General features: G+C 44.5%; 1 protein-coding gene across 6 annotated transcripts in view; it reads left to right on the plus strand.

The window, feature by feature from the left end:
* The window catches only part of pargl (poly (ADP-ribose) glycohydrolase, like), a 40,641-nt gene that overhangs the window by 6,055 nt on the left and 7,021 nt on the right, over positions 1–27,565 (plus strand). For 4 of the 6 annotated variants that reach the window (XM_021601938.3, XM_021601940.3, XM_090234006.1 and 1 more), the window contains 14 exons: positions 12,528–12,916; positions 13,062–13,175; positions 13,328–13,420; positions 13,710–13,781; positions 17,214–17,300; positions 20,787–20,947; positions 21,063–21,142; positions 21,343–21,415; positions 21,508–21,583; positions 21,728–21,875; positions 22,000–22,078; positions 22,148–22,256; positions 22,383–22,491; positions 22,698–22,826. In XM_021601938.3, coding sequence (XP_021457613.3) covers positions 12,530–12,916; positions 13,062–13,175; positions 13,328–13,420; positions 13,710–13,781; positions 17,214–17,300; positions 20,787–20,947; positions 21,063–21,142; positions 21,343–21,415; positions 21,508–21,583; positions 21,728–21,875; positions 22,000–22,078; positions 22,148–22,256; positions 22,383–22,491; positions 22,698–22,826 — 1,717 coding nt within the window. In that variant the 5' untranslated portion in view covers positions 12,528–12,529. Of the gene's footprint in view, positions 1–1,309; positions 1,560–12,527; positions 12,917–13,061; positions 13,176–13,327; positions 13,421–13,709; positions 13,782–17,213; positions 17,301–20,786; positions 20,948–21,062; positions 21,143–21,342; positions 21,416–21,507; positions 21,584–21,727; positions 21,876–21,999; positions 22,079–22,147; positions 22,257–22,382; positions 22,492–22,697; positions 22,827–27,565 lie in introns of those variants that run through there. The other 2 variants (XM_021601937.3, XM_090234005.1) reach the window with 2 other exon arrangements.

A 27,565-nucleotide genomic window follows, 5' to 3' on the forward strand; every position in this document is an offset into this window, starting at 1 on the left:
TAAGAGTACAGGAGGGCATACCGGGCTACGCAATGAAAAGTTGACATTCAAGTATTTTGTTTTTACTGGAAGACTAGCCAACTAGTCAACTATCTAGTAAACACTTCGGATACGAGGCTGGTGTCTCTTTTTTAACAAAATTAAACATATATCTTGTAATTGAACAAAATAGTAAGATGGCGAATAACTGGGGGACCATGTTTTTATTTTTTTAAATGTAACCTTTATTTAACTAGGCAAGTCAATTACAAACAAATTCTTATTTACAATGACGGCTTATCCCGGCCAAACCCGGACCAATTGTGCGCCACCCTATGGAACTCCCAATCACGGACGGATGTGATACAGTTTGAAACCGAACCAAGGACTGTAGATGCAGGGACCTCTTGCACTGAGATGCAGTGACTTAGACAGCTGCGCCACTTGGGAGCCCATATACCGATAATATAGGACATATTTTTTTTGCTAAACCGCTTATCAAAAAGCTGATAGTAGTAGTATTTTCATTGAAATGCATTGATGGCTTGATCACAAGATAACGCTGTTGAATATACCGATAATATGATAATTACTAATGTTGAGTCATAGAATAGAGCTAGCTAGCTAGGTCGCAAATATCAGTTAATCTGCTTCCATTTAATTTATCAGAATATTTAGTTGAATAAACTTAAACATTTCAATGGACTGTTATGCTTCACTGGGGGCAGAAACATAAAATGCTACGCTAAATGTAGCTTAGCTGAGCAGAGAGCTATTTCCTTAAATTGAAATGAAATAGAAATCGCTAGCAAGTTAGGTGACAAATCTGCTAGTAAATCTGTTCGTTGAATAAGTGATATAAACCAGCAACATTATCTACTTAACCAGCTAGTCCAGTTTAGTTTAGCATTTTACATTTCGGGAACCCAGGGCTAGTTCATTCCATTTTTTTTGTTTATTTAGCTTATTCCACAAAATACTGATGAAGTGGGCGATTACTTAATGGTATATTTGAGACCTAGCTAGCTAGCTTTATTCTATGACTCAACATTTAGTAAGAGATCTGCAAATCAACTAGCTCTGTTTATCTTAGCAATTTACATTGCTGTCCTCGTTTGTGTGCTTATTCAACTTAACATTTCAATAAAACAAATGTTAGCTGACTTTCTTGTATATTTGCTAGCTAGCTCCATTCACTAATTCAATATGAGTAGCTAATTCTGTAGCTATTCTGAGTTCAAACCTATTCCATGTTTCCAAAAATTGTGCAACTGTTAAACTCTGACCATTGACCTTTTAGAAACCAATCGGATTTGTTCTTCCCTAAACCAATCAGATTATTTCTGCCCTAAGAACAACGTTGACTTCACTTCATAAAAACACGCACGTATAGCGTTACGTCATATGCACAGTCGACGTGCTTGAAAATTTGCCTAGTCTACGTTTCACTTTCATTTTCAGGATTGCTGGAACTTCGCGAAGAGTTCTAGATGGAAAAGCACATATTTTTGCTCTTCAGAAATTAGCTGCGGATTCGGGCATCATTTAAGTGAGTAGCCCACCTACACAATGTATCCCCGGTGCGTGTAACGTTTATTAATCCAATTATCAAATAGGATTGTTCAATTTGAATAATAGAAACGGAGTTAAACATTTTCAATGTTGTAATTTACCTTGTCGTTTGAAAAGGGAAAGTACAAATATTGGTGCTGTTAGGAAAACTGGGTGATTGTCAAATACATGGTTCTAGTGGACGCCACTAGGCTACTACAGTGCACAGGGCGAGACCCTATACTCATCCAAAATTATAATTGGTTGTGTATGGTCCGATCGGTCCTTTTACTCTTGACACATTGGCTTCCGGGTTAAGCGGGCAGGTGCTAAAAGAAGCGCTGTTTGTTATGTTTCAGAGGACGCATGACTCGATCTTCTTGTCCCGAGCCCGTTGGATGAGACAGGATATAATTTGTGGGGGGAAATAAATAAAGAACCAACACACACACACACACACACATACCAGAGCAGGCAGGAAAGCGAGTGCTACGATTCACGGACTTCGGCCCTTTAGAGGCGAAGTTGGGCACATATAACAGGCCGTCACTGTGCGCAAACACACACACATACATACATACATACAACTTCAGACTATAGGCATACACTCTTCTAATGGCCATGGTGCGTTATGAGCACAACCTGATGAAGAAACTCGTAGCTCTGTCACTGACTGAGAAGAGACCTGGGATTGAGTCCCTATCATTCTGCCCTCTGAAGTGGCTACAATGTTCTGCTGTGTAGCAAACACCTTTCGTAGCCTACAGTAGTTTAGAAGTCTTAACATCTTGGCCTATGTGACGAAAGGAACGTTCAGAATAGGGGGTGTCAATAATCTTTGTGTAATGGCAACTTAACGACCATGGTGCTTTACTAACAGTAGTATTTCCCCCTTATGGCAACTATTCTAACGACTGTAAATAGTACATGAGCGCACCCAATGAAACAAATTATCTTGAGATATGTTGCTATGTCGAACTGCCTTCCAAATTTGCTACAACTGCTATTTTGCTGCCCATTACAAACCTACACTGGCCCACTATATTGAGAACCCATAACCTGTACGCTAACAGTAGGTTGCAGTGGGCAAGTGAAATTAAATGAGACTATAGTTTAACGGCATTCTAGGTCTATAGGCCTATCCAATGACTGTGGGAGGGATTTTATACAAACGTGTCTGTGGGACGAGAGGCAACTCAAGGACCACTCCTGCAAAGCAATGTAATTTAGGTGCTGTTTGAATATATTCATGGATGGATTCTCAGTTTCTTGAAATACTTTTTATATTTAGATCAATTATTATGTGGACACCTGCTCTTCTAGTATCTCATTCCAAAATCATGGGCATTATTATGGAGTTGCTACTAAAACAGTCTCCACTCTTCTGGGAAGGCTTTCCACTAGATGTTGGAACATTGCTGCGGGGACTTGCTTCCATTCAGCAACAAGAGCATTAGTGAAGTTGGGCACCAATGTTGGGCGATTAGGCCTGGCTCACAGTCGGAGTTCCAATTAATTCCAAGTGTGTTCAGTGGGGTTGAGGTCAGGGCTCTGTGCAGGCCAGTCAAGTTCTTTCACACTAATCTCAACAAACCATTTCTGTATGGACCTCGCATTGTGCGCAGGGGTATTGTCATGCTGAAATAGGAAAGTGCCTTACAGAAACTGTTGCCACAAAGTTGGAAGCACAGAATCGTCTAGAATGTCATTGTATGCTGTAGTTTTAAGATTTCCCTTCACTGGAACTAAGAAGCCTACCCCGAACAATGAAAATCAGACCCAGACCATTATTCCTCCTCCTCCAAACAAAGTTGGCACTATGCATTCGGCAGGTAGTGTTCTCCTGGCATCCGCCAAACCCTGATTCGACTGCCAGATGGTGAAGCGTGATTCATCACTCCAGAGAACGCTTTTCCACTGCTCCAGAGTCCAATGGTGGCGAGCTTTACACCACTCCAGCTGATGCTTGGCATTGCGCATGGTGATCTTAGGCTTGTGTGCGGCTGCCATGGAAACCCATTTCGTGAAGCTCCCGTCGAACAGTTCTTGTGCTGGCATTGCTTCCAGAGGCAGTTTGGAACTCGGTAGTGAGTGTTGCATGGACAGACAATTTTTACGCGATTCAGCACTCGGTGGTCCCATTGTATGAGCTTGTGTGGCCTAGATGTTTCCACTTTACAATAACAGCACTAGCAGGGCAGAAAATTGACCAACTGGCTTGTTGGAAAGATGACATCCTATGACGGTGCCACGTTGAAAGTCACTCTTCAGTAAGGCCATTCTACTGCCAATGTTTGGCTATTGAGATTGCATGGCTGTTTGCGTGATTCAATGTGCTTGATTTTATACACCTGTCAGCAATGGGTGTGGCTGAAAATAGCCAAATCCACTAAATTGAAGGGGTGTCGACATACTTTTGTATACACAGTGTATATTAGATCAATGATCATAGGCTATAGAAATAATCACTGATCTGACATCACTTGGTTGGTAGCCTAGCGTAACATCACCTATCATTCAAGGATGGGAGGACTGAAGGATGCATAGGTTATCCCAAATCAGGAGCATCGTCTCCATTATAGGCTATGCATTTATCTCAGCTATACCGCTAACTTAGGCTACTTGTTCACCGTACAGAAGCTAGTGTCTCAACCTTTAATAGGTTATAACAATGGACCGTAACATTGCTGTCTCAGACGCTGCTTTACCTGAACCCCTGCCCCAAGATGTTCATAACAGGGGTTCGGGGGGCAACTCGTGAGTCGACAGGGACACGCAATAGATCTCGGCACAATCTGTGCATTAGGCTACATTCAGCAGATAACAAGCCTATGAGGCTACTTCATTGGATGTTTACATAAAACACAATGCCATTACGCACAGATTTGTAAGTTTACCTTCCATTTCGACTTATAGGCTAGGCGTAGCTGTTAGACTTTCTATATGCGCGGTGTTGGCATACGCAGGGGTTTGAAGATAACATTGTAGCGAAGGGCAGTCTGACAGCAACTGATGTACGCAACTAGTCAGTGACCGTACCAAGAGAGTTAACCCCATTCAGTGTCCCGACAACGCACGATGGCCGTTAGAATGGTATAGCATTGCTTCGGAGATACCTGGTGTTTCTGTGTGTGTGTGTGTAAGTGCGGACTGTGACCAGAAATCAACCCTAGCATTTATAACACACTGGGCCATGTTTTTCCTCAAGGCCCCCCACAGCAGCCCATTTATTTCCTTGTAGCCCCCAGTATTAGCCAGATAATGATCTTTTTGTGCAAAAACATGCCCAAAATGCCAAATGGCCAATCCACCCCTGCCACTAAATTAACATCCACCACCCACACTCCTCTATGAGATGAAGTGTGCATGACTTTAGAGATACAGGCAGCAATGTGATACACTAACCACCACACTGTTGTTACTTTGCTCACCCCCTCAGACCATTAACATATTTAGCAAAAAGAAACATTCATAACTTATACCAGTGATTAAGATATTCTTAGCAGGATAATGTTAAACTTGCATGCATGATTTCAGACATCAACTCAAGGTTTTGAACTGTTGTAAATGTAGCCTACACACAATTTCCTTTTTCTCAGAGTGGAAAAATAAGATCTGACCCAGATGAACCAACATATATAACGGTTCCATCTGAGTGTAGGCCATGAGACCACAATGCACTGCAGCGCTGCAGAGCGTCATGGAAACTCCCTCTCTGTGTGGGCAGAAAGCAGGAAGTGGTGTGATTCTCAGAAACAGGTTTAGAAGTGATATACACACATCAGAATGAAAATAAATGCACAAAAGAAGACATTGTAATCACTTGATTTCTGGAATAGGCTCTTTGAGGTTTTTGTTTTTAGCCTTCACCTCCAAGTCAGTCATGAGTCATCCCAGGTTTCAGCATCCCTTAGGTAGAAATAAGTCAGACTTAGAATCTGTCATTTACAGCTTTATTATTGAGTATAACATGAATACACAGTAGCAGTTTTTGTTTGCTTGTAAATAATTGTTTTCCTTGATCATTTGCACACAAAAAAACAAGTAAGACCGGCCCATCCGGGTAAAAACTGATTAGCCAATCCGCCCCTGTGTGTGTGTGTGTGTAACAGTATATCTTTAGACCGTCCCCTCGCCCATACCCGGGCGCGAACCAGGGACCCTCTGCACACATCAACAACAGTCACCCACGAAGCATCGCTCCACAAAAGCCACGGCCCTTGCAGAGCAAGGGAAACTACTACTTCAAGGTCTCAGAGCAAGTGACGTCACCGATTGAAACGCTATTTAGCGCAAACCACCGCTAACTAAGCTAGCCGTTTCACATCCGTTACATGTGTCACAACCTGACCTTAGTATTCTTTGTTTTCTTTATTATTTTGGTCAGTGGCATGCCGTGGGCCTGGGGCCTGGGCCTTCAGTGAGGTCCTACACAGTCCCACCCGAATTAATCCACCTCTCATGGCTCTAGACACTATACATTTAGACAGAAACGCAGTATAACCAGGCGTTGCGTCACCTTGAAATTCACATTTTTATTCAGAGAATTGCAGGGGAAGAGTACAATACAGTACAGTTCAACTAATAGGCAAGAACATAGTCGAGTGCAACAGAGTTATATTAATATTCTTCTTCTATCCATTTCTGGTCCACAAACTTTGAGCTTTAAGTCCCCCCCCCAAAAAATACAGTTCCTGTTTACCCAAAAACATGACACAATCAATGAGTCTTTTCAATATTTCCCTATTTTTCTTCACCTTTTCATTGTGCAGCTCTGTTACCCTGCGCGCTTGTTTGTTGAGCTGTAGATCCACTCGGGTGTCCCCAAAAGTTTTCAAAAGCACCATTGCTTGTAAGTGGCCAGACATACTTTGGTGTCTCGTTGCTGCCTTGGTTAGACAACTCAAGTTTGCAAAGCCAGTGTGGCTCCAAACACCAAATCGATCACTTGCAAATAATAGGCATTCCCAGCAGTACAGTTTGCAGTGTTCCTGTGAGCCATTGATAGCCATTGAGCCATTGATAACTTTGAAAGTGGCGAACAAACCCCTTTCCCGCCTGTGACAGGCTTTGTAGCGTCGGCGCCGGGCGACCTCTCCTTACAATGTTTAACTTTTCTTGAAAAGTTTGTCTTGTGAATGGCGTTATAATTATATCCTCGACCAAATCGATATCTTCTCCTCCTTCCGCCATTGTGGGTTGACAAAACAGCTTAGTAGTACGCAAATTAATTTGTTTATCAAATTCAGTTTCCTAGTTCTGAGGTTCTGCATAGACCTGCCCATAGGACTTGCCTCTCAATATTGGTAATCCAATCAAAAGACGTGCACGCACTACGCCTGCTAGCTGGCTCCTGTGTAACACTGGAGCCAGCTAGCAGGCGTACAATAGCCAACTCTAAAGCCGATTGGTTGACACTAAATTTTCATTTTCATTTCCATTCACTTTAAGCTACATTCTGAGTTTTTCTGAGTGTTATTTCTTACATTGGTACCCCAGGTCATCTTAGGTTTCATTACATACAGTCGAGAAGAACTACTGAGTATAAGAGCAGCGTCAACTCACCATCAGTACGACCAAGAATATGACTTTCGCGAAGCGGATCCTGTGTTCTGCCTTTCACCCAGGACAACGGAATGGATCCCAGCCGGCGACCCAAAAAAACAACTTCGTAAAAGGGGGAAACGAAGCGGTCTTCTGGTCAGACTCCGGAGACGGGCACATCGTGCACCACTCCCTAGCATTCTTCTCGCCAATGTCCAGTCTCTTGACAACAAGGTTGATGAAATCCGAGCAAGGGTAGCATTCCAGAGAGACATCAGAGACTGTAACGTTCTTTGCTTCACGGAAACATGGCTCACTGGAGAGACGCTATCGGAGTCGGTGCAGCCAGCTGGTTTCTCCACGCATCGCGCCGACAGAAACAAACATCTTTCTGGTAAGAAGAGGGGCGGGGGCGTATGCTTCATGGTTAACAAGACGTGGTGTGGCCACAACAACATACAGGAACTCAAGTCCTTCTGTTCACCTGATTTAGAATTCCTCACAATCAAATGTTGACCGCATTATCTACCAAGGGAATTCTCTTCGATTATAATCACAGCCGTATATATTCCCCCCCCCCAAGCAGACACATCGATGGCTCTGAACAAACTTTATTTGACTCTTTGCAAACTGGAATCCATATATCCTGAGGCTGCATTCATTGTAGCTGGGGATTTTAACAAGGCTAATCTGAAAACAAGACTCCCTAAATTTTATCAGCATATCGATTGCGCAACCAGGGCTCGAAAAACCTTGGATCATTGCTATTTTAACTTCCGCGACGCGTATAAGGCCCTGCCCCGCTCTCCTTTCGGAAAAGCTGACCACGACTCCATTTTGTTGATCCCTGCCTACAGACAGAAACTAAAACAAGAAGCTCCCGCGCTGAGGTCTGTTCAACGCTGGTCCGACCAATCTGATTCCACACTCCAAGACTGCTTCCATCACGTGGACTGGGATATGTTTCGTATTGCATCAAACAACAACATTGACGAATACGCTGATTCGGTGAGCGAGTTCATTAGAACGTGCGTTGAAGATGTCGTTCCTATAGCAACGATTAATACATTCCCAAACCAGAAACCGTGGATTGATGGCAGCATTCGCGTGAAACTGAAAGCGCAAACCACTGCTTTTAATCAGGGCAAGGTGACCGGAAACCGGAAACCGAATACAAACAGTGTAGCTATTCCCTCCGCAAGGCAATCAAACAAGCTAAGCGTCAGTATAGAGACAAAGTAGAATCTCAATTCAACGGCTCAGACACAAGAGGTATGTGGCAGGGTCTACAGTCAATCACGGATTACAAAAAGAAAACCAGCCCCGTCACGGACCAGGATGTCTTGCTCCCAGGCAGACTAAATAACTTTTTTGCCCGCTTTGAGGACAATACAGTGCCACTGACACGGCACGCAACCAAAACATGCGGACTCTCCTTCACTGCAGCCAACGTGAGGAAAACATTTAAACGTGTCAACCCTCGCAAGGCTGCAGGCCCAGACGGCATCCCCAGCCGCGCGCTCAGAGCATGCGCAGACCAGCTGGCTGGTGTGTTTACGGACATATTCAATCAATCCCTATCCCAGTCTGTTGTTCCCACATGCTTTAAGAGGGCCACCATTGTTCCTGTTCCCAAGAAAGCTAAGGTAACTGAGCTAAACGACTACCGCCCCGTAGCACTCACTTCCGTCATCATGAAGTGCTTTGAGAGACTAGTCAAGGACCATATCACCTCCACCCTACCTGACACCTTAGACCCACTCCAATTCGGCTGGTCACCAAAAGCACTGACAAACTTCTACAGATGCACAATCGAGAGCATCCTGTCGGGCTTTATCACCGCCTGGTACGGCAACTGCTCCGCCCACAACCGTAAGGCTCTCCAGAGGGTAGTGAGGTCTGCACAACGCATCACCGGGGGCAAACTACCTGCCCTCCAGGACACCTACACCACCCGATGTCACAGGAAGGCCATAAAGATCATCAAGGACAACAACCACCCGAGCCACTGCCTGTTCACCCCGCTATCATCCAGAAGGCGAGGTCAGTACAGGTGCATCAAAGCTGGGACCGAGAGACTGAAAAACAACTTCTATCTCAAGGCCATCAGACTGTTAAACAGCCACCACTAACATTGAGTGGCTGCTGCCAACACACTGACTCAACTCCAGCCACTTTAATAATGGGAATTGATGGGAAATTATGTCAAATATATCACTAGCCATTTTAAACAATGCTACCTAATATAATGTTTACATACCCTACATTATTCATCTCATATGTATACGTATATACTGTACTCTATATCATCTACTGCATCTTTATGTAATACATGTATCACTAGCCACTTTAACTATGCCACTTTGTTTACATACTCATCTCATATGTATATACTGTACTCAATACCATCTACTGTATCTTGCCTATGCTGCTCTGTACCATCACTCATTCATATATCTTTATGTACATATTCTTTATCCCCTTACACTTGTGTGTATAAGGTAGTAGTTTTGGAATTGTTAGCTAGATTACTTGTTGGTTATTACTGCATTGTCGGAACTAGAAGCACAAGCATTTCGCTACACTGGCATTAACATCTGCTAACCATGTGTATGTGACAAATCAAATTTGATTTGATTTGAAGCTCCGCACTGTTGATTCTGAAGGCTTGAGGGCAGATTTTAGACCCCTGGCAACACATGATGGCTGAATATGATTGGATAAAAGATCTAACATAAAGACCAGCTCTCCAAATCTCAACCTGGGGCTGGAAGCAGTGCAACCAAGAGGAAAGCTATGAAATGAAGAGTGTAACTCTTACTCTGGGGAATAATTTAATACATATTTGTATTATATATTTAAAAAATATATATATTCTGATGATGTTTAGGCCAGCAGAGAAGGCCTTGCTGGCCCTGACGGCCCACCACTGATTTTGGTTAGGTCAGGCGCACCACTGATTTTGGTTAGGTCAGGGTGTGACGAGGGTGATATATGTGTTTTTGTCCTGTCTAGGGTTTTTGTATGTTTATGGGGTTGTTTCTAGTCTAGGTGTTTTTATGTCTATGGTTGCCTAGATTGGTTCTCAATCAGAGGCAGCTGTTTATTGTTGTCTCTGATTGGGGACCATATTTAGGTAGCCATATTCCTTGGGTATTTTGTGGGTTATTGTCTATGTATAGTTGCCTGTGTCAGCACCAGTGGTTATAGCTTCACGTTTGTTTTGTTTAAGTGTTCTTCCTTTAATAAAGAGGAATGTATTCTAGTCACGCTGCGCCTTGGTCTCCTCATTACAACGAACGTGACGGTGTGTGTGTGCCGCATTAATTTACCACTTTATAGTGTAGGCAAGGCTTATCTCACCAGCACTGAAGTGGTAGCGTCCAATTGATCCACAGATTTAAGAAATAACCGTTTTCCCAGCCACACCAATATTTCATTTTTAATTTTCGAACAAATGAAGGTAAATTCTAAAATTGGAAAAACATTAAAAAATCTCAATTTTAATGGGTTGAAAAATTCTAAAATTTTGGTGTTATTTCAAAGACAAACAAACTAAATGGTCCATTTTCGTGGAACAGTAACGTTTTAGTTTTTCAAAGTCATTGTCTCGTGGTTAATTATAAAAATCTGAAGTAAAATGATAAAAATCTAAAAGTTAAAATTCATCAAGAGCATTTGCCTCTGTCATATGGACACATTGATACATTGTGGTCCATTAGTGGCTAAAGAAATGAAACTTCCATCATCAAATAAGTAAAAGGCCTAAAGCAGACAAAAACAGTAGAAAATATGATACATTCATCACATTCATCTCTCTTCTCTGCCTGTCTGCCTCCCTTTCGATCTGTTTTGACTTGAGCTATTGCTAGTGAAGTTCAACATTGTATCAAATCATCACATTATATCAACTAGGCTATTCCGGGCCCTCAAAGTTTTTTGTGTCAGTGAGCTTGGAACAGAAAGCTGTTTTTATGACGTTTCCACTGGATATATGGATATCAGATCATGATATTTTGCTCTATCACACCGAGGCTTGGTGATTATCGAGGCCGGGAGTGTTGTAAAGATTTTTCAAATACTGAGGAACTATCATTTCAACTGGATATTAAAAAGACAGACTTTTTTGACTAACGTGAGGCGAATACATTTTTTGGGGGGTACGGTGCATTCTGAAAGTATTCAGTCCCCTTGACTTTTCCCTCATTTTGTTACGTTACATCCTTATTCTAAAATGGATTGAATTGTTTGTTTTCCTCATCAATCTACGCACGATACCCCATAATGACAAAGAAAAAAATGTTTTATAGAATTGTTAGTTTCTCCCATTCTTCTCTGCAGATCCTCTCAAGCTCTGTCAGGTTGGATGGGGAGAGTCAGCTATTTTCCGGTCTCTCCAGAGATGCTTGATCGTGTTCAAAGTCCGGGCTTTGGCTGGGCCACTCGAGGACATTGAGACTTGTCCCGAAGCCACTCCTGCGTTGTCTAGGCTATGTTCTTAGGGTCGTTGTCCTGTTGGAAGGTTAACCTTCGCCCCCAGTCTGAGGTCCTGAGCGCTCTGGATCAGGTTTTGATCAAGATCGCTTTGTACTTTGATCCGTTAATCTTTCCCTTGATCCTGACTAGTCTCCCAGTCAATGCCGCTGAAAAACATCCCCACAGCATGATGCTGCCACCACCATGCTTCCCCGTAGGTATGGTGCCAGTTTTCCTCCAGATGTGACGCATAGAGACAGAAAAATGGTTTAATTTGTTTATTTATTGCAACAGCACAAATTCATGCTGTTTTTTTTTTATTGCTGCACCCCTACATCTTGAGGTTATGAGAAAGTGCAGTTGTCTTAGGTCTGATATCTGATTGGAGGTTAACCTTACAGTAATGCCATTGGTCATCAACTTAGATGTTGAATCCAAACAACTCAGATGTTATAAAATGGTCTCAGATTCATTGTCCTTTACAATTTTTCAATTAAGGGCTTTATTGGCATGGGAAACGTGTTAACATTGCCAAAGCAAGTGAGGTAGATAATATATAAAGTGAATATATAAAGTGAAATAAACAATAAAAATTAACAGTAAACATTACACATACAGAAGTTTCAAAACAATAAAGACATTACAAATGTCATATTATATATATACAGTGTTTATCTTTGTTCCTGACCAGCTGTGGTCACACACACACACACACACACTCTCTCTCTCTCTCTCTCTCTCTCATCACTCTCTCTCTGTCTCCTCCCCCCTTGAATGCCTTGTATGTAAATCCTTTCATTTTATAATGAGTCAGATAAACATTTTAGTAGACTTTGCATACAAATGACATAGTCTTATCATAGGTCACATGTGAGGTATATTTAATATAACCTACAGTATATGTTGATATGATAAATATCACCCAGCATCAGGAGCAGACAGTATAAGCCTACTCCTGTCTCTCTGTCTATCTCCAGGTATGGCCGATCGTAACGACAGTTGCCAAATGAAAGCTGTCATGCAGAATGACGCCGCCATGCAGAACAAGAACAGGGATCAGGGGGTTAAACGCAACCCAAACGGAGAGGTCCCTGTTGGAAACCTGGTCGACATTGACAAAACTTCGGTCACCAAATCACTGCACAGAGACAGTGAGAGAGAAAGGGAGAAAGAGGGGGATGGAAAGGCGGGTGGAGTAGGGGACGCAAATAGCGGGAAGGATAGAGGAAGGAAAAGAGACACGGAGGGAGCGAGGGGTGAGGAGGAGAAGAGGTCGTGCTGCTCTCAGAAGCTGAAGAAAGTCCCTCAGTGTCACGTGGAGCTGGAGCAGCTGTCCTTCAGCAGAACTCACAACGTCCTCATAGATGTAAGAGAGATAATTAAACCAGTGCAGATCAATAAAAAAGCTTGCATCTAAAGTGACAGAGTGAACTGGGACGTTTACACAAAACAATTACTACAAAGAGTGTCTCTAACAGATCATTCATGTCTCTGTCTACCTCCCTATTCAGGTGAATGAGTTCCACCATAAAAGGACATTAAAACCTCATTCTGGACGGCATGTGTGGCACAGTGACTTTGTTAAGATGCCCTGCTCACCAGAAAGCCTCATCAAGACTGGATGGGTGTGTTCATTGATTCGTTCATTTACTGATGATCGATACATTATTTGTCAATTGATTGGTTCATTGAACATTTGGTTGATTGGTTCATTGATTTATTTGTTTGTTGGCTAATTTATTGATTGGTAATTTGGTTAATTGACTTTTTTTCCCAGGTAACCAGCTCTGAGCGAAGTCGGTGGGAGGTGGTCTCTAAACAGCTGGAGAGTCTGGCCAAGAAGACCACTGCATCAGTGGGTGACGTAGAGGTACGACACACACGCCTCCATTATCCTAACATTTCCTAACACGCCTCCATTATCCTAACATTTCCTAACACGCCTCCATTATCCTAACATTTCCTAACATGCCTCCATTATCCTAACATTTCCTAACACGCCTCCATTATCCTAACATTTCCTAACACGAATCCATTATCCTAACATTTCCTAACATGCCCCCTCAGGTTAACCTGGGTTTGGGGTAACAGTTAAGGTAGGGGTTAGCATGTTTGACCAGTACTGTTTAACAATGATCTACATGTTTCTCTCCACTTAGAAAGCCATAAAGAAATACAACCCAAAGTATGAAGATCAATGGTCCTTTGATGCCCTGCATACCTTTGTTCAGGTCAGTTACCACTTCACTGTGAATGGTCAACTTGCCCTCCAAATACACCTCTGCTGTTTTCAATCAGGACCTCAGCGATCACTGCCTCATTGCCTGTATCCGCTATGGGTCCGCGGTCAAACGACCACCCCTCATCACTGTCAAACGCTCCCTAAAACACTTCTGCGAGCAGGCCTTTCTAATCGACCTGACCCGGGTATCCTGGAAGGATATTGACCTCATCCCGTCAGTCGAGGATGCCTGGTCATTCTTTAAAAGTAATTTCCTCACCAGCTTAGATAAGCATGCCCCGTTAAAAAAAATGCAGAACTAAGAACAGATAAAGCCCTTGGTTCATTCCAGACCTGACTGCCCTCGACCAGCACAAAAACATCCTGTGGCAGACTGCAATAGCATGGAATAGTCCCCGCGATATGCAACTGTTCAGGGAAATCAGGAACCAATACACGCAGTCAGTCAGGAAAGCAAAGGCTAGCTTTTTCAAGCAGAAATTTGCATCCTGTAGCTCTAACTTCAAAGTTAGTACATCAGCCACGCTCAAGGTACTAAACGATATCATAACCGCCATCGATAAAATACAGTACTGTGCAGCCGTCTTCATTGACCTGGCCAAGGCTTTCAACTCTGACAATCACCGTCTTCTTATCGGCAACTCAATAGCCTTGTTTTTTCTAATGACTGCCTCGCCTTGTTCACCAACTACTTTGCAGACAGAGTTCAGTGTGTCAAATCGGAGGGCATGTTGTCTGGACCTCTGGCAGACACTATGGAGGTACCACAGGGTTCAATTCTCGGGCCGACTCTTTTCTCTGTATACAGTGCCTTGCGAAAGTATTCGGCCCCCTTGAACTTTGCGACCTTTTGCCACATTTCAGGCTTCAAATATAAAGATATAAAACTGTATTTTTTTGTGAAGAATCAACAACAAGTGGGACACAATCATGAAGTGGAACGACATTTATTGGATATTTCAAACTTTTTTAACAAATCAAAAACTGAAAAATTGGGCGTGCAAAATTATTCAGCCCCCTTTACTTTCAGTGCAGCAAACTCTCTCCAGAAGTTCAGTGAGGATCTCTGAATGATCCAATGTTGACCTAAATGACTAATGATGATAAATACAATCCACCTGTGTGTAATCAAGTCTCCGTATAAATGCACCTGCACTGTGATAGTCTCAGAGGTTCGTCAAAAGCGCAGAGAGCATCATGAAGAACAAGGAACACACCAGGCAGGTCCGAGATACTGTTGTGAAGAAGTTTAAAGCCGGATTTGGATACAAAAAGATTTCCCAAGCTTTAAACATCCCAAGGAGCACTGTGCAAGCGATAATATTGAAATGGAAGGAGTATCAGACCACTGCAAATCTACCAAGACCTGGCCGTCCCTCTAAACCTTCAGCTCATACAAGGAGAAGGCTGATCAGAGATGCAGCCAAGAGGCCCATGATCACTCTGGATGAACTGCAGAGATCTACAGCTGAGGTGGGAGACTCTGTCCATAGGACAACAATCAGTTGTATATATTGCACAAATCTGGCCTTTATGGAAGAGTGGCAAGAAGAAAGCCATTTCTTAAAAATATCCATAAAAAGTGTTGTTTAAAGTTTGCCACAAGCCACCTGGGAGACACACCAAACATGTGGAAGAAGGTGCTCTGGTCAGATGAAACCAAACTTTTTGGCAACAATGCAAAACGTTATGTTTGGCGTAAAAGCAACACAGCTGAACACACCATCCCCACTGTCAAACATGGTGGTGGCAGCATCATGGTTTGGGCCTGCTTTTCTTCAGCAGGGACAGGGAAGATGGTTAAAATTGATGGGAAGATGGATGGAGCCAAATACAGGACCATTCTGGAAGAAAACCTGATGGAGTCTGCAAAAGACCTGAGACTGGGACGGAGATTTGTCTTCCAACAAGACAATGATCCAAAACATAAAGCAAAATCTACAATGGAATGGTTCAAAAATAAACATATCCAGGTGTTAGAATGGCCAAGTCAAAGTCCAGACCTGAATCCAATCGAGAATCTGTGGAAAGAACTGAAAACTGCTGTTCACAAATGCTCTCCATCCAACCTCACTGAGGTCGAGCTGTTTTGCAAGGAGGAATGGGAAAAAATTTCAGTCTCTCTCAATGTGCAAAACTGATAGAGACATACCCAAGCGACTTACAGCTGTAATCGCAGCAAAAGGTGGCGCTACAAAGTATTAACTTAAGGGGGCTGAATAATTTTGCACGCCCAATTTTTCAGTTTTTGATTTGTTAAAAAAGTTTGAAATATCCAATAAATGTCGTTCCACTTCATGATTGTGTCCCACTTGTTGTTGATTCTTCACAAAAAAATACAGTTTTATATCTTTGTTTGAAGCCTGAAATGTGGCAAAAGGTCGCAAAGTTCAAGGGGGCCGAATACTTTCGCAAGGCACTGTATATCAATGATGTCGCTCTTGCTGCGGGCGATTCCCTGATCCACCTCTACGCAGTGTCTGGCCCTTCCTTGGACACTGTGCTAAGTAACCTCCAAACAAGCTTCAATGCCATACAACACTCCTTCCGTGGCCTCCAACTGCTCTTAAACGTTAGTAAAACCAAATGCATGCTTTTCAACCGTTCGCTGCCCGCACCCGCCCGCCCGACTAGCATCACCACCCTGGATGGTTCCGACCTAGAATATGTGGACATCTATAAGTACCTAGGTGTCTGGTTAGACTCTCCTTCCAGAGTCATATTAAACATCTCCAATCCAAAATCAAATCTAGAGTCTGCTTTCTATTTCGCAACAAAGCCTCCTTCACTCACGCTGCCAAACTTACCCTTGTAAAACTGACTATCCTACTGATCCTCGATTTCAACGATGTCATCTACAAAATAGCTTCCAATACTCTACTCAGCAAACTGGATGCAGTCTATCACAGTGCCATCCGTTTTGTTACCAAATCACCTTATACCACCCACCACCGCGTCCTGTATGCTCTAGTCGGCTGGCCCTTGCTACATATTCGTCGCCAGACCCACTGGCTCCAGGTCATCTATAAGTCTATGCTAGGTAAAGCTCCGCCTTGTCTCAGTTCACTTGTCACGATAACAACACCCACCTGTAGCACACGTTCCAGTAGGTATATCTCACTGATCATCCCCAAAGCCAACACCTATGGCCTATTTATTGCCTACCTCATACCTTTTGCACACAATGTATATAGACTTTCATTTTTCTACTGTGTCATTTACTTGTTTATTGTGTTGTCTTGTTTATTGTTTACTCCATGTGTAACTCTGTGTTGCTGTCTGTTCACACTGCTATGCTTTATCTTGGCCAGGTCACAGTTGTAAATGAGAACTTGTTCTCAACTAGCCTACCTGGTTAAATAAAGGTGATTTTTTAAATATTTTAATTTGTTACATATATTCTCCTTTCCCTCTTCTCTAGAAATCACCCAAAGAAGAGAAATTCTACATGTCTGTTTTTCCTAAGATAGCAGAGCTGGCTTCCAGCCTGCCTCACTATATCAAGAAGGTAACAACATAGGAACTGCATTATGTACACTATATAGGGCAGAGAGGTAGTGTACTATGTAGGTTACAGAGGTAGTGTACTATGTAGTGTGGCAGACCAGGTCGTTTGGTCAAGACTTTTACACAGATCAGACACGGACAGAGTAGGATTAGCTCGGTTTCAAGGGTGTTTATTTAAGTAATAAATCAACAAAAGAAAAGGATAGGTCTCCCCCATGAGACCCTCTCTCGGATACCGTCTTCTAGGCGCCGGGTTTTGCTGTATCCTGACAGGATCAAAACTGCACTCACTCCTGTTACCTCTGTAACCATACCCAACTATACGGGAGTCCTTTCTTTCCCCACTCTCCCTGTGTGCTGCCCTTCTGGCAGCTTTATGGGCCTCGCACAGCTGGTGAGCAATCAGCCCTTGATTACTCACCAACCCCAATCAGCCCCAATTAGTCCTGGCCGGAGAACCCGTCAAGACCTGGCACGTCCAGCAGATGGAGCCATTGCCTCGTGATATGCACCATCTGTCACCAGACCTCGACGAGTCTCCCCCTGGTGGCTGACCTGCTGTATGCCACCCCCCCCCCCCCCCCTTTAGCTCTGTCGGGGAGGGGACTGTCATCAGTGCGACGTATGACTCCCTTCTCGATAGGGTATCCGTCTTTCCATGCTTCGCCGCTGACCTGTACAGTGTGTTTCCATGCTTCGCCCCTGACCTGTGCAGTGTGTTTCCATGCTTCGCCCCTGACCTGTGCAGTGTGTTTCCATGCTTCGCCACTGACCTGTACAGTGTGTTTCCATGCTTCGCCCCTGACCTGTACAGTGTGTTTCCATGCTTCGCCCCTGACCTGTACAGTGTATTTCCATGCTTCGCCCCTGACCTGTACAGTGTGTTTCCATGCTTCGCCCCTGACCTGTGCAGTGTGTTTCCATGCTTCGCCGCTGACCTGTACAGTGTGTTTCCATGCTTTGCCCCTGACCTGTACAGTGTGTTTCCATGCTTCGCCCCTGACCTGTACACAACAGAAAAAGGGAAGCGTTGAAGGGACAAGAACCACCTGGTGACCCGATCATTTGTGTCCTTTCCCCTGGCCATCCAGACCAGGGGAGCATGGTCCGTGACCAGGGTGAAGTGGGTACCTATCAGGTAATACTTGTGTCTAGCTCCCGACCGAACGGGAGCACCCGGTACTGATACAAACCGAGAACTCAGTCTTCTCCCGGGAGGAGGCTGCCAACGGTACCTGCCGATCCTTTGGTCATCGGTCGATGAGCTCGTCCACCCTCGGCATGGGGTAGGCGTCGAATAAGCTTATGTCGTTCACACCCCGGAAATCATTACAGAAGCGGAGGCTACCGTCCGGTTTGGGCACCAACATGATGGGGCTGCACCATGCATTGAGACTCTTTTAATGACCCTCATTCCTCAGCATAGGTTCCACTTCTTGTTTCACAAACCTTCCTTCTGGGTTCTGGAATCAGATATGGCCTCTTTCGTACCATTTCCCCGGGCCGGGTACGGATGTGGTGTTCAATGAGGGTAGTGCAGCCCGGCTTCTCGGAGAACACCGCCATGTTCCGATCGACAAGCTCCCTGAGCTCTTGTTTCTGGACTGGGTCGAGGTCCTCGTTGCTTGGGACCAGTGGGTTTCGGAAGTGGGCCTTTGGGGCAGTCATTTGACACTCCAGGCAGCTGCAACAGTAGTCTTCCATGGTCCTCCTCATCCCGGGCCAGTGGAACCGGGCAGCGATCCGTTCCCGGGTCTTCTCCATTCCCAGGTGTGCCCCCAACAGGTGGGTGTGGGCCAGCTGAAGACCGGTTCCCACGTACCGTTGGGGCAGCAACAATACTTCTCGAAGTTCCCCCTGTTGGCGCGAAACCTGATACAAAAGGTTATTCTTGATCTGGAAATGGAGGTATCGCCAGTCACTCACCCCCAGACGTAGCTGTCCATCCACCGCTACCCCTTGGGCTGCGGGCTTTCAAGTTACGATCCTCCCACTGGGCCGTCCCGAATTGTCCCCATCTGGCAACTCCCTTGTGGCGTCACGATGTTGGGCACATTGGATACCGCTTTGTGTCCCCTTGAACACAGGAAATGGACATCTCCCTACCACGATCAGTCTCCTGGTTCAGCAGGCTCTTGGTCACGAGGGTAACCATACTTCCGGAGTCCAATAGAGCTTCCGTGTCGTGTCCGTCAACATTCACCGGGACCATGGGTGCAGTTGATTCGTGGTGTGACCAACAGGAGGTGACAGTTCACTGCGTAACCCACTTTGCCTCCGGGGCTTGCTGATGGCATCGATTCCTCTCGAGCCGGGCAATTCCAGGCAACGTGTCCCCTGGCGCCACCCTCAAAAAAACACCTCCTTTGGTCTCCATCTACCTGGGGTCGTCGGTGGCGGGTTGGCCCTATCCCAGCCGTCTCTCCAGGGGTTTTCCGTCCTTTGGCCCTGTCGATGGTTGGTTCGGGGTCCACAGCAGTGGGGCTGTCCTTCCGACTCCTCGCATGGGTCGCCAACTCGGCCTGGCTCCCACTCAGCAGGGCCTGAGTGTTCTGATGCGTCTCCACTGCTTCCAGGAGGCCCTCCAAAGTATGGGTCGCTCATAGACTCGCTGCCCTCTTCATGTCGTGGGTTAGTGCCCATAGGAAGTGATCCAGGACCACTTTGTCTAGGATGGAGAGGGTGGATACGTCGGTTAGGAGCCACACCTTGGTAACGCGCAGTAGGTCGCTCATCTGGGCTCGGGGGGATGTGTTGGGTACGAACCTCAAGTCGTGGAACTGTTGTGGGCCAGGCTGTACCCGTAGCGGCTGAGTATCTCCCGTTTGAGTCCGTCGTAGTTAGCTGCCTGTTCGTCGTTCAGGTCCCAATACGCCTTTTGGGCATTCCCAGAGAGGAACGGGGCCAGCAGACTTGGCCATCCTTCCAGTAGCGCTGTCCGTTCAAACGTACAGAGGTATGTTTCTGTCATCGTCTTCCGTTAGCTTGATAAAAAATTGGTTGGGATGTGATTGGGTGACCTTGGGAGACGCTCCTCCTTGCAGCTTCCTGATTTCCTCAACGAGGCGGATGTTTTGTAATCGCTGTTCCTCCAGCTTTCGTTCCTGAACCGCCTGTTGTGCTTGTTGGACCCGGACGAACTCAGCTATCAACTTGTCCATGCTGATGCTGTGTAAATGTCAACCCTGATCTGACCACGTTATCAGAGTGCCCTCATTCTCCACCACTTGTGGCAGACCAGGGGGTTTGGTCAAGACGTTTACACAGATCAGACACGGACAGAGTAGGATTAGCTCAGTTTCAAGGGTGTTTATTTAAATAATGAATCAAATTAAGAAAAGGATAGGTCTCCCCATGAGACCCTACAGAGGTAGTGGACTATGTAGGGCACAGAGGTAGTGGACTATGTAGGGTACACATTGTAGAGGTACTGAATGTGTGTTCTCTACTCAGTCTGATAAATGTGTGTGTGTGTGTGTGTGTGTAGGCTATCCCTCTACTCAAGAAGGGCCAGACTCAGTCTATCACGTTGTCCCAGAGTCAGATAGCTTGTCTGCTGGCCAACGCCTTCTACTGCACCTTCCCCCACCGCAACTCTCCCAACCCCAGAGCAGAGTACCACAACTACCCCACCATCAACTTTAACAGGTCAGAACACACACAACAAACTCCACTGAGGACCCACACACATAGAGACAAACACAAAGTATTCCAACTTCAACAGATGATAACATGTGACCACTCTATCTCTCTGTGTTGTCAGTCTGTTTGAAAAGTGGTCTGAGAGGAAGAGAGAGAAGCTGAGAGCCCTCCTTCATTACTTCCACACTGTCACAGACCCAGGTACGTTATTACCACACACTACTATAGTCACTATAATGACTGGAATACAAGTGCTGTAGTGTACTGTAGGGTACAGAATGTAGGTTACAGGAACCTATTTAAGACCGTCTGATGAGTGTCGATGAGGAATACCCTCTGATAATAGTGGCTGTGGGAACCAGGTTTACCTGTCTGAACTTTGACCCTTGTTGCCATGACAGCGACCAGGCCCAGTGGACTGGTGACCTTTGAGAGGCGCTACATCAGAGACAGAGACATGCCCCACTGGGGGAGGTACACACACTCACTCACTCACTCACTCACTCACTCACTCACTCACTCACTCCCTCCTAATATGTCCCCTCTTGTCTTTCTCTGTGTGTCAGTTGTAAGGAGACTGTTCCTAAACTCCACGTCAGCTCAGCAGGCTGCATAGAGGAACAGGGAGCAGGGATGTTACAGGTTGGTGACATCTACTGGCTTGTGTGTGTGTAACACTGTATAAGTGTGTGTTCGTGAATTTTTGTGTGTGTGTGTGTGTGTGTAATGCTGTATGTGTTTGTGAATTTGTGAGTTTGTAATGCTAAGAGTGTGTGTGTGTTGCAGGTGGACTTTGCCTGTAACATGATAGGAGGTGGAGTGTTGGGCTCAGGTCTGGTTCAGGAGGAGATTCTGTTCCTGATGAACCCTGAACTCATCGTATCTCGACTCTTCACTGAGAAACTAGGAGACAATGAGTGTCTCTTCATCACAGGTGTGTGTGTGTGTGTGTGTGTGTGTGTGTGTGTGTGTGTGTGTGTGTGATCACAGGTTATCATCTCCCTTTCACTCCGTCACATTCTCTCTCTCTCTCTCCCCCTCTCTCTCTCTCTCTGTAGGTTCTCAACAGTTCAGTCATTACAGTGGCTACAGTGACACTTTTAAGTGGGAAGGGCCTCACAGAGACAACTTTAAGAGGTGAACACTCACACTCACACTCACACACTCACACACTAAAGTCCCTGATTGCTCTGCCTGTGTTTGCAGGGATGAGTGGCATAGGCTACACAGACAGATTGTGGCCATGGATGCTCTCCACTTCAGACACCAGAGAGAACAGTACAACATGAAACAGGTCACCAGGGAACTCAACAAGGTGAGAGCCAACCCTCCTCTCCTGTAGGGGCCAGATTACAGCTGATTAGTAGAATCAGGTGTGCTAGCTAGAGCAGGGCTGGAGATAAATCTGATGTTGGTGGTGTCCTGTAATATCCTCCCTCAGGCGTACTGTGGCTTTAAGGCAGATGACAACACTTACCCAGACTTCCTTCCTGACATCGCCACGGGAAACTGGGGCTGCGGAGCCTTCAATGGAGACCCCAAACTTAAAGGTATCCCTAACTGTTAACCCCTTACTTAAAGGTACCCCTAACTGTTAACCGCTAACCCTTGACCCTTAAGTTAAAGGTACCACTAACTGTTGACCCTGACTCCTAACTCCCAAACAATAACTCAACTCTACCCACAGGATATTCCACATAGACCCACTTTGAAAATTCACAAATTATACTGTGATTGGTTGTTTTTCCCCTCCCAGCTCTGGTCCAGCTGATGGCTGCAGCCAGGGCCAAGAGGGGCGTGGCCTTCTTCACATTCAATAACTTAATCTTGGAGAGAGAGCTGCAGGACATGCACCACCTACTGGTCACACACAGAACTACAGTGGGTGAGTTAGTACACACAGAACTACAGTGGGTGAGTTAGTACACACAGAACTACAGTGGGTGAGTAAGTACACACAGAACTACAGTGGGTGAGTAAGTACACACAGAACTACAGTGGGTGAGTTAGTACACACAGAACTACAGTGGGCGAGTTAGTACACACAGAACTACAGTGGGCGAGTTAGTACACACAGAACTACAGTGGGCGAGTTAGTACACACAGAACTGCAGTGGGTGAGTTAGTACACACAGAACTGCAGTGGGTGAGTTAGTACACACAGAACTGCAGTGGGTGAGTTAGTACACACAGAACTGCAGTGGGTGAGTTAGTACACACATAACTACAGTGGGTGAGTTAGTACACACATAACTACAGTGGGTGAGTTAGTACACACAGAACTACAGTGGGTGAGTTAGTACACACAGAATTACTACACTCCAGAGTATGTGATCTTGAGTTGAGTGGTCAGGAATCCCGCTCATTGCTCCTGGAGCACTGCTCTGGCGCTCCATCTCCTTTCCAACCGCTCCGCTAAAAACCGCTCTAAAAATAAATGCTGCTCTTAATTCGCTTAATTCATTAAAATCACAATTGAACCAAAACCCATCTATTGTAACTACCTGGACCTACAGTACCATTTGGTTTTGAAGGATTGAAACCAAACCATTTGATTTGAATGAAAAGTATTTTAATACAAAGAAATACATTGTGAAGCATTTGCAAGTGCGACACAATTGGCTGGTAGGGACATAAAGTGTTCAACATTTAAACAGCATTTTGATCTATTAAATCATTATAGTCTATACATTGCACATATAGGCTGTGACTTACTTACAATTAAATACAAATGAAACGAAAAATGCCTTATTAGACTCAGTCTACAGTGCCTTTAAATAGATTTTTAGAACACAAGTTTGGCCAGTCTGCGGCTTCAGGCTCATGTGATGGTGCCTGGAGTCCAGAAGCACAGGGTACCCTCGCTGCACTTGCAGAGCCACTGGGGATGCTAACACCCTTTTGGCCACTCTTGCCATCCTGGGCAGAGATGCAGAGTTGTTGTTTTTTTCTCTCTCTAAGTAGTCCTAAAGGTTTTTAGGCAAAATAACCCAATCAAAAGGGAAGCTCTTTGAAATTGGGAATATGCCAGGCCTATTGGGCCAAAATCAATGATGGCCTATTGTATAGATAATAGAACAAAAATGACCTAAACTTTTAAGAGGTCAGATTTTTTGTTTATAAATACTTAGCTACAATGACACAGTTATCTACGCACCTCTTTCTTTCTGCATTTGAGATGTGTCCTTAGATTCCACAATGATTATTTAGTTGTGGACACCACATCAACACACTCCCTCTCTTGCTCTTGGTCCTCATCTTTGTAAGTCACCTTGATTTTGCACCTGTGTGTTTTATCAGTTTCTTTATGAAAATATTTAGTAGCTAAAGCAAGTGGCTCTAGCAGCACACAAGTAGACTACAAATGCATGCTGGGCCGGGGGCGTGCCCTGAGCTCCTGAAGTGAGCGAAATTGGAGCGGGCGAGAAGGCTGACGCTCCAGCCTTTGGGAATCTCATTCTGCGCTCCAGTCAAATTGGGCAGCCTCCGCTCCTCACTCCGCTCCAGCTCCACTCTGCTCACTTACAGTTGAAGTCGGAAGTTTACATACACCTTAGCCAAATACATTTAAACTAAGTTTTTCACAATTCCTGACATTTAATCAGAGTAAAAATTTGCTTTATTAGGTCAGTTAGGATCACCACTTTATTTTAAGAATAAAGAATGTGAAATGTCAGAATAATAGTAGAGAGTGATTTATTTCAGGTTTAATTTCCTTCATCACATTCCCAGTGGGTCAATTAGTATTTGGTAGCATTGCCTTTAAATTGTTTAACTTGGTTCAAACGTTTCGAGTAGCCTTCAAGCTTCCACCAATAAGTTGGGTGAATTTTGGCCCATTCCTCCTGACAGAGCTGGTGAAACTGAGTCAGGTTTGTAGGCCTCCTTGCTCGCACATGCTTTTGTGATGCTCCAATAATTTGACTTTGTTGTCCTTAAGGCATTTTGCCACAACTTTGGAAGTATGCTTGGGGTCATTGTCCATTTGGAAGACCCATTTGCGACAAAGCCTTAACTTCCTGACTGATGTCTAGAAATCTTGCTTCAATATATCCACATAATTTTCCTTCCTCGTGATGCTGTCTATTTTGTGAAGTGCACCAGTCCCTCCTGCAGCAAAGCACCCCCACAACATGATGCTGCCACCCTCGTGCTTCACGGTTGGGATGGTGTTCTTCGGCTTGCAAGCCTCCCCCTTTTTCCTCCAAACATAATGGCCAAACAGTTCTATTTTTGTTTCCTCAGACGAGAGGATATTTCTCCAAAAAGTACAATCTTTGTTCCCATGTGCAGTTGCAAACTGTAGTCTGGCTTTTTTATGGCTGTTATGGAGCAGTGGCATCTTCCTTACTGAGCGGCCTTTTAGGTTATGTCGATATAGGACTCATTTTACTGTGGATATAGATACTTTTGTACCTGTTTTCTCCAGCATCTTCACAAGGTCCTTTGCTGTTGTTCTGGGATTGATTTGCACTTTTCGCACCAAAGTACGTTCATCTCTAGGAGACAGAACGCATCTCCTTCCTGAGCGGTAGGACGGCTGCGTGGTCCCATGGTATTTATACTTGCGTACTATTGTTTGTACAGATGAACGTGGTACCTTCAGGCGTGTGGAAATTGCTCCCAATGATGAACCAGACTTGTGGAGGTCTACAATTTTTTTTTTTCTGAGGTCTTGGCTGATTTCTTTTGATTTACCATGATGTCAAGCAAAGAGGCACTGAGTTTGAAGGTAGGCATTGAAACACATCCACAGGTACAGGTACACCTCCAATTGACTTAAATGACTATCAGAAGCTTCTAAAGCCATGACATAATTTTCTGGAATTTTCCTAGCTGTTTAAAGGCACAGTCAACTTAGTGTATGTAAACTTCTGACCCACTGGATTTGTGATAGAGTGAAATAATCTGTCTGTAAACAATTGTTGGAAAAATTACTTGTGTCATGCAGAATGTAGATGTCCTAACCGACTTGCCAAAACTATAGTTTGTTAACAAGACATTTGTGGAGTGGTTGAAAGGCGAGTTTTAATGACCCCAACCTAAGTGTATGTAAACTTCCGACTTCAATAGTGCTCTGATACACACAGACCTACAGAGGGTGAGTTAGTACACACAGAACTACAGTGGGTGAGTTACCATAGTACAGACTCAGATCTACAGTGGGTGAGTTACCATAGTACAGACTCAGATCTACAGTGGGTGAGTTACCATAGTACAGACTCAGATCTACAGTGGGCGAGTTACCATAGATAGTAGACACTAGGAACTACAGCGGGTCAGTAACTATAGTAACTACACTGAACAAAAATATAAACGATACATGCAACAATTTCAAAGATTTTACTAAGTCACAGTTCATAAAATGAAATCAGTCAATTGAAATACATTCATTAGGCCCTAATCTATTGATTTCACATGACTGGGAATACAAATATGCATCTGTTGGTCTACAGTTGTGTACAGATCTTTGCGACATGGGGGGGGCATTATCATGCTGAAACATGAGGTGATGGCGGCAGATGAAGGGCACAACAATGGGCCTCAAGATCTCATCCGTGAATGGCTCACTTCTCCAGCGTGCCAGTGGCCATCGAAGGTGAGCATTTGCCCACTGAAGTTGGTTACAACGCCGAACTGCAGTCAGGTCAAGACCCTGGTCAGGACGACGAGCACGCAGATGAGCTCCCCTGAGGCGGTTTCTGACAGGTTGTACAGATATTCTTCGGTTGTGCAAACCCAGAGTTTCATCAGCTGTCCGGGTGGCTGGTCTCAGACGATCCCGCTGGTGAAGAAGCCGGATGTGGAGGTCCTGGGCTGGCGTGGTTACATGTGGCCTGCGATATTGAGGCCTGTTGGACGTACTGCCAAATTCTCTAAAACGACGTTAGAGGCGGCTTATAGTTGAGAAATTACCATTAAATGATCTGGCAACAGCTCTGGTAGACATTCCTGCAGTCAGCATGCCAATTGCACGCTCCCTCAAAACTTGAGACATCTGTGGCATTGTCTTGTGTGACAAAACTGCACATTTTAGAGTTGGCTTTTATTGTCCTCAGCATAAGATGCACCTGTGTAATGATCATGCTGTTTAATCAGCTTCTTGATATAAAATCAAAATCAAATCAAATCAAATGTATTTGTCACATACACATGGTTAGCAGATGTTGATGCGAGTGTAGCGAAATGCTTGTGCTTCTAGTTCCGACAATGCAGTAATAACCAACGAGTAATCTAACCTAACAATTCCATAACTACTACCATAACTACTACAAGTGTAAAGGGATAAAGAATATGTACATAAAGATATATGAATTAGTGATGGTACAGAACGGCATAGGCAAGATGCAGTAGATGGTATCGAGTACAGTATATACATATGAGATGAGTATGTAAACAAAGTGGCATAGTTAAAGTGGCTAGTGATACATGTATTACATAAAGATGCAGTAGATGATATAGAGTACGGTACATACGTATACATATGAGATGAGTAATGTAGGGTATGTAAACATTATATTAAGTAGCATTGTTTAAAGTGGCTAGTGAAATATTTTCCATCAATTCCCATTATTAAAGTGACTGGAGTTGAGTCGGTGTGTTGGCAGCAGCCACTCAATCTTA

Source organism: Oncorhynchus mykiss, chromosome 5 (genome assembly GCF_057628025.1).
Source record: "Oncorhynchus mykiss isolate SJ-2025 chromosome 5, ASM5762802v1, whole genome shotgun sequence".
NCBI classification, from domain to species: Eukaryota; Metazoa; Chordata; class Actinopteri; order Salmoniformes; family Salmonidae; genus Oncorhynchus; species Oncorhynchus mykiss.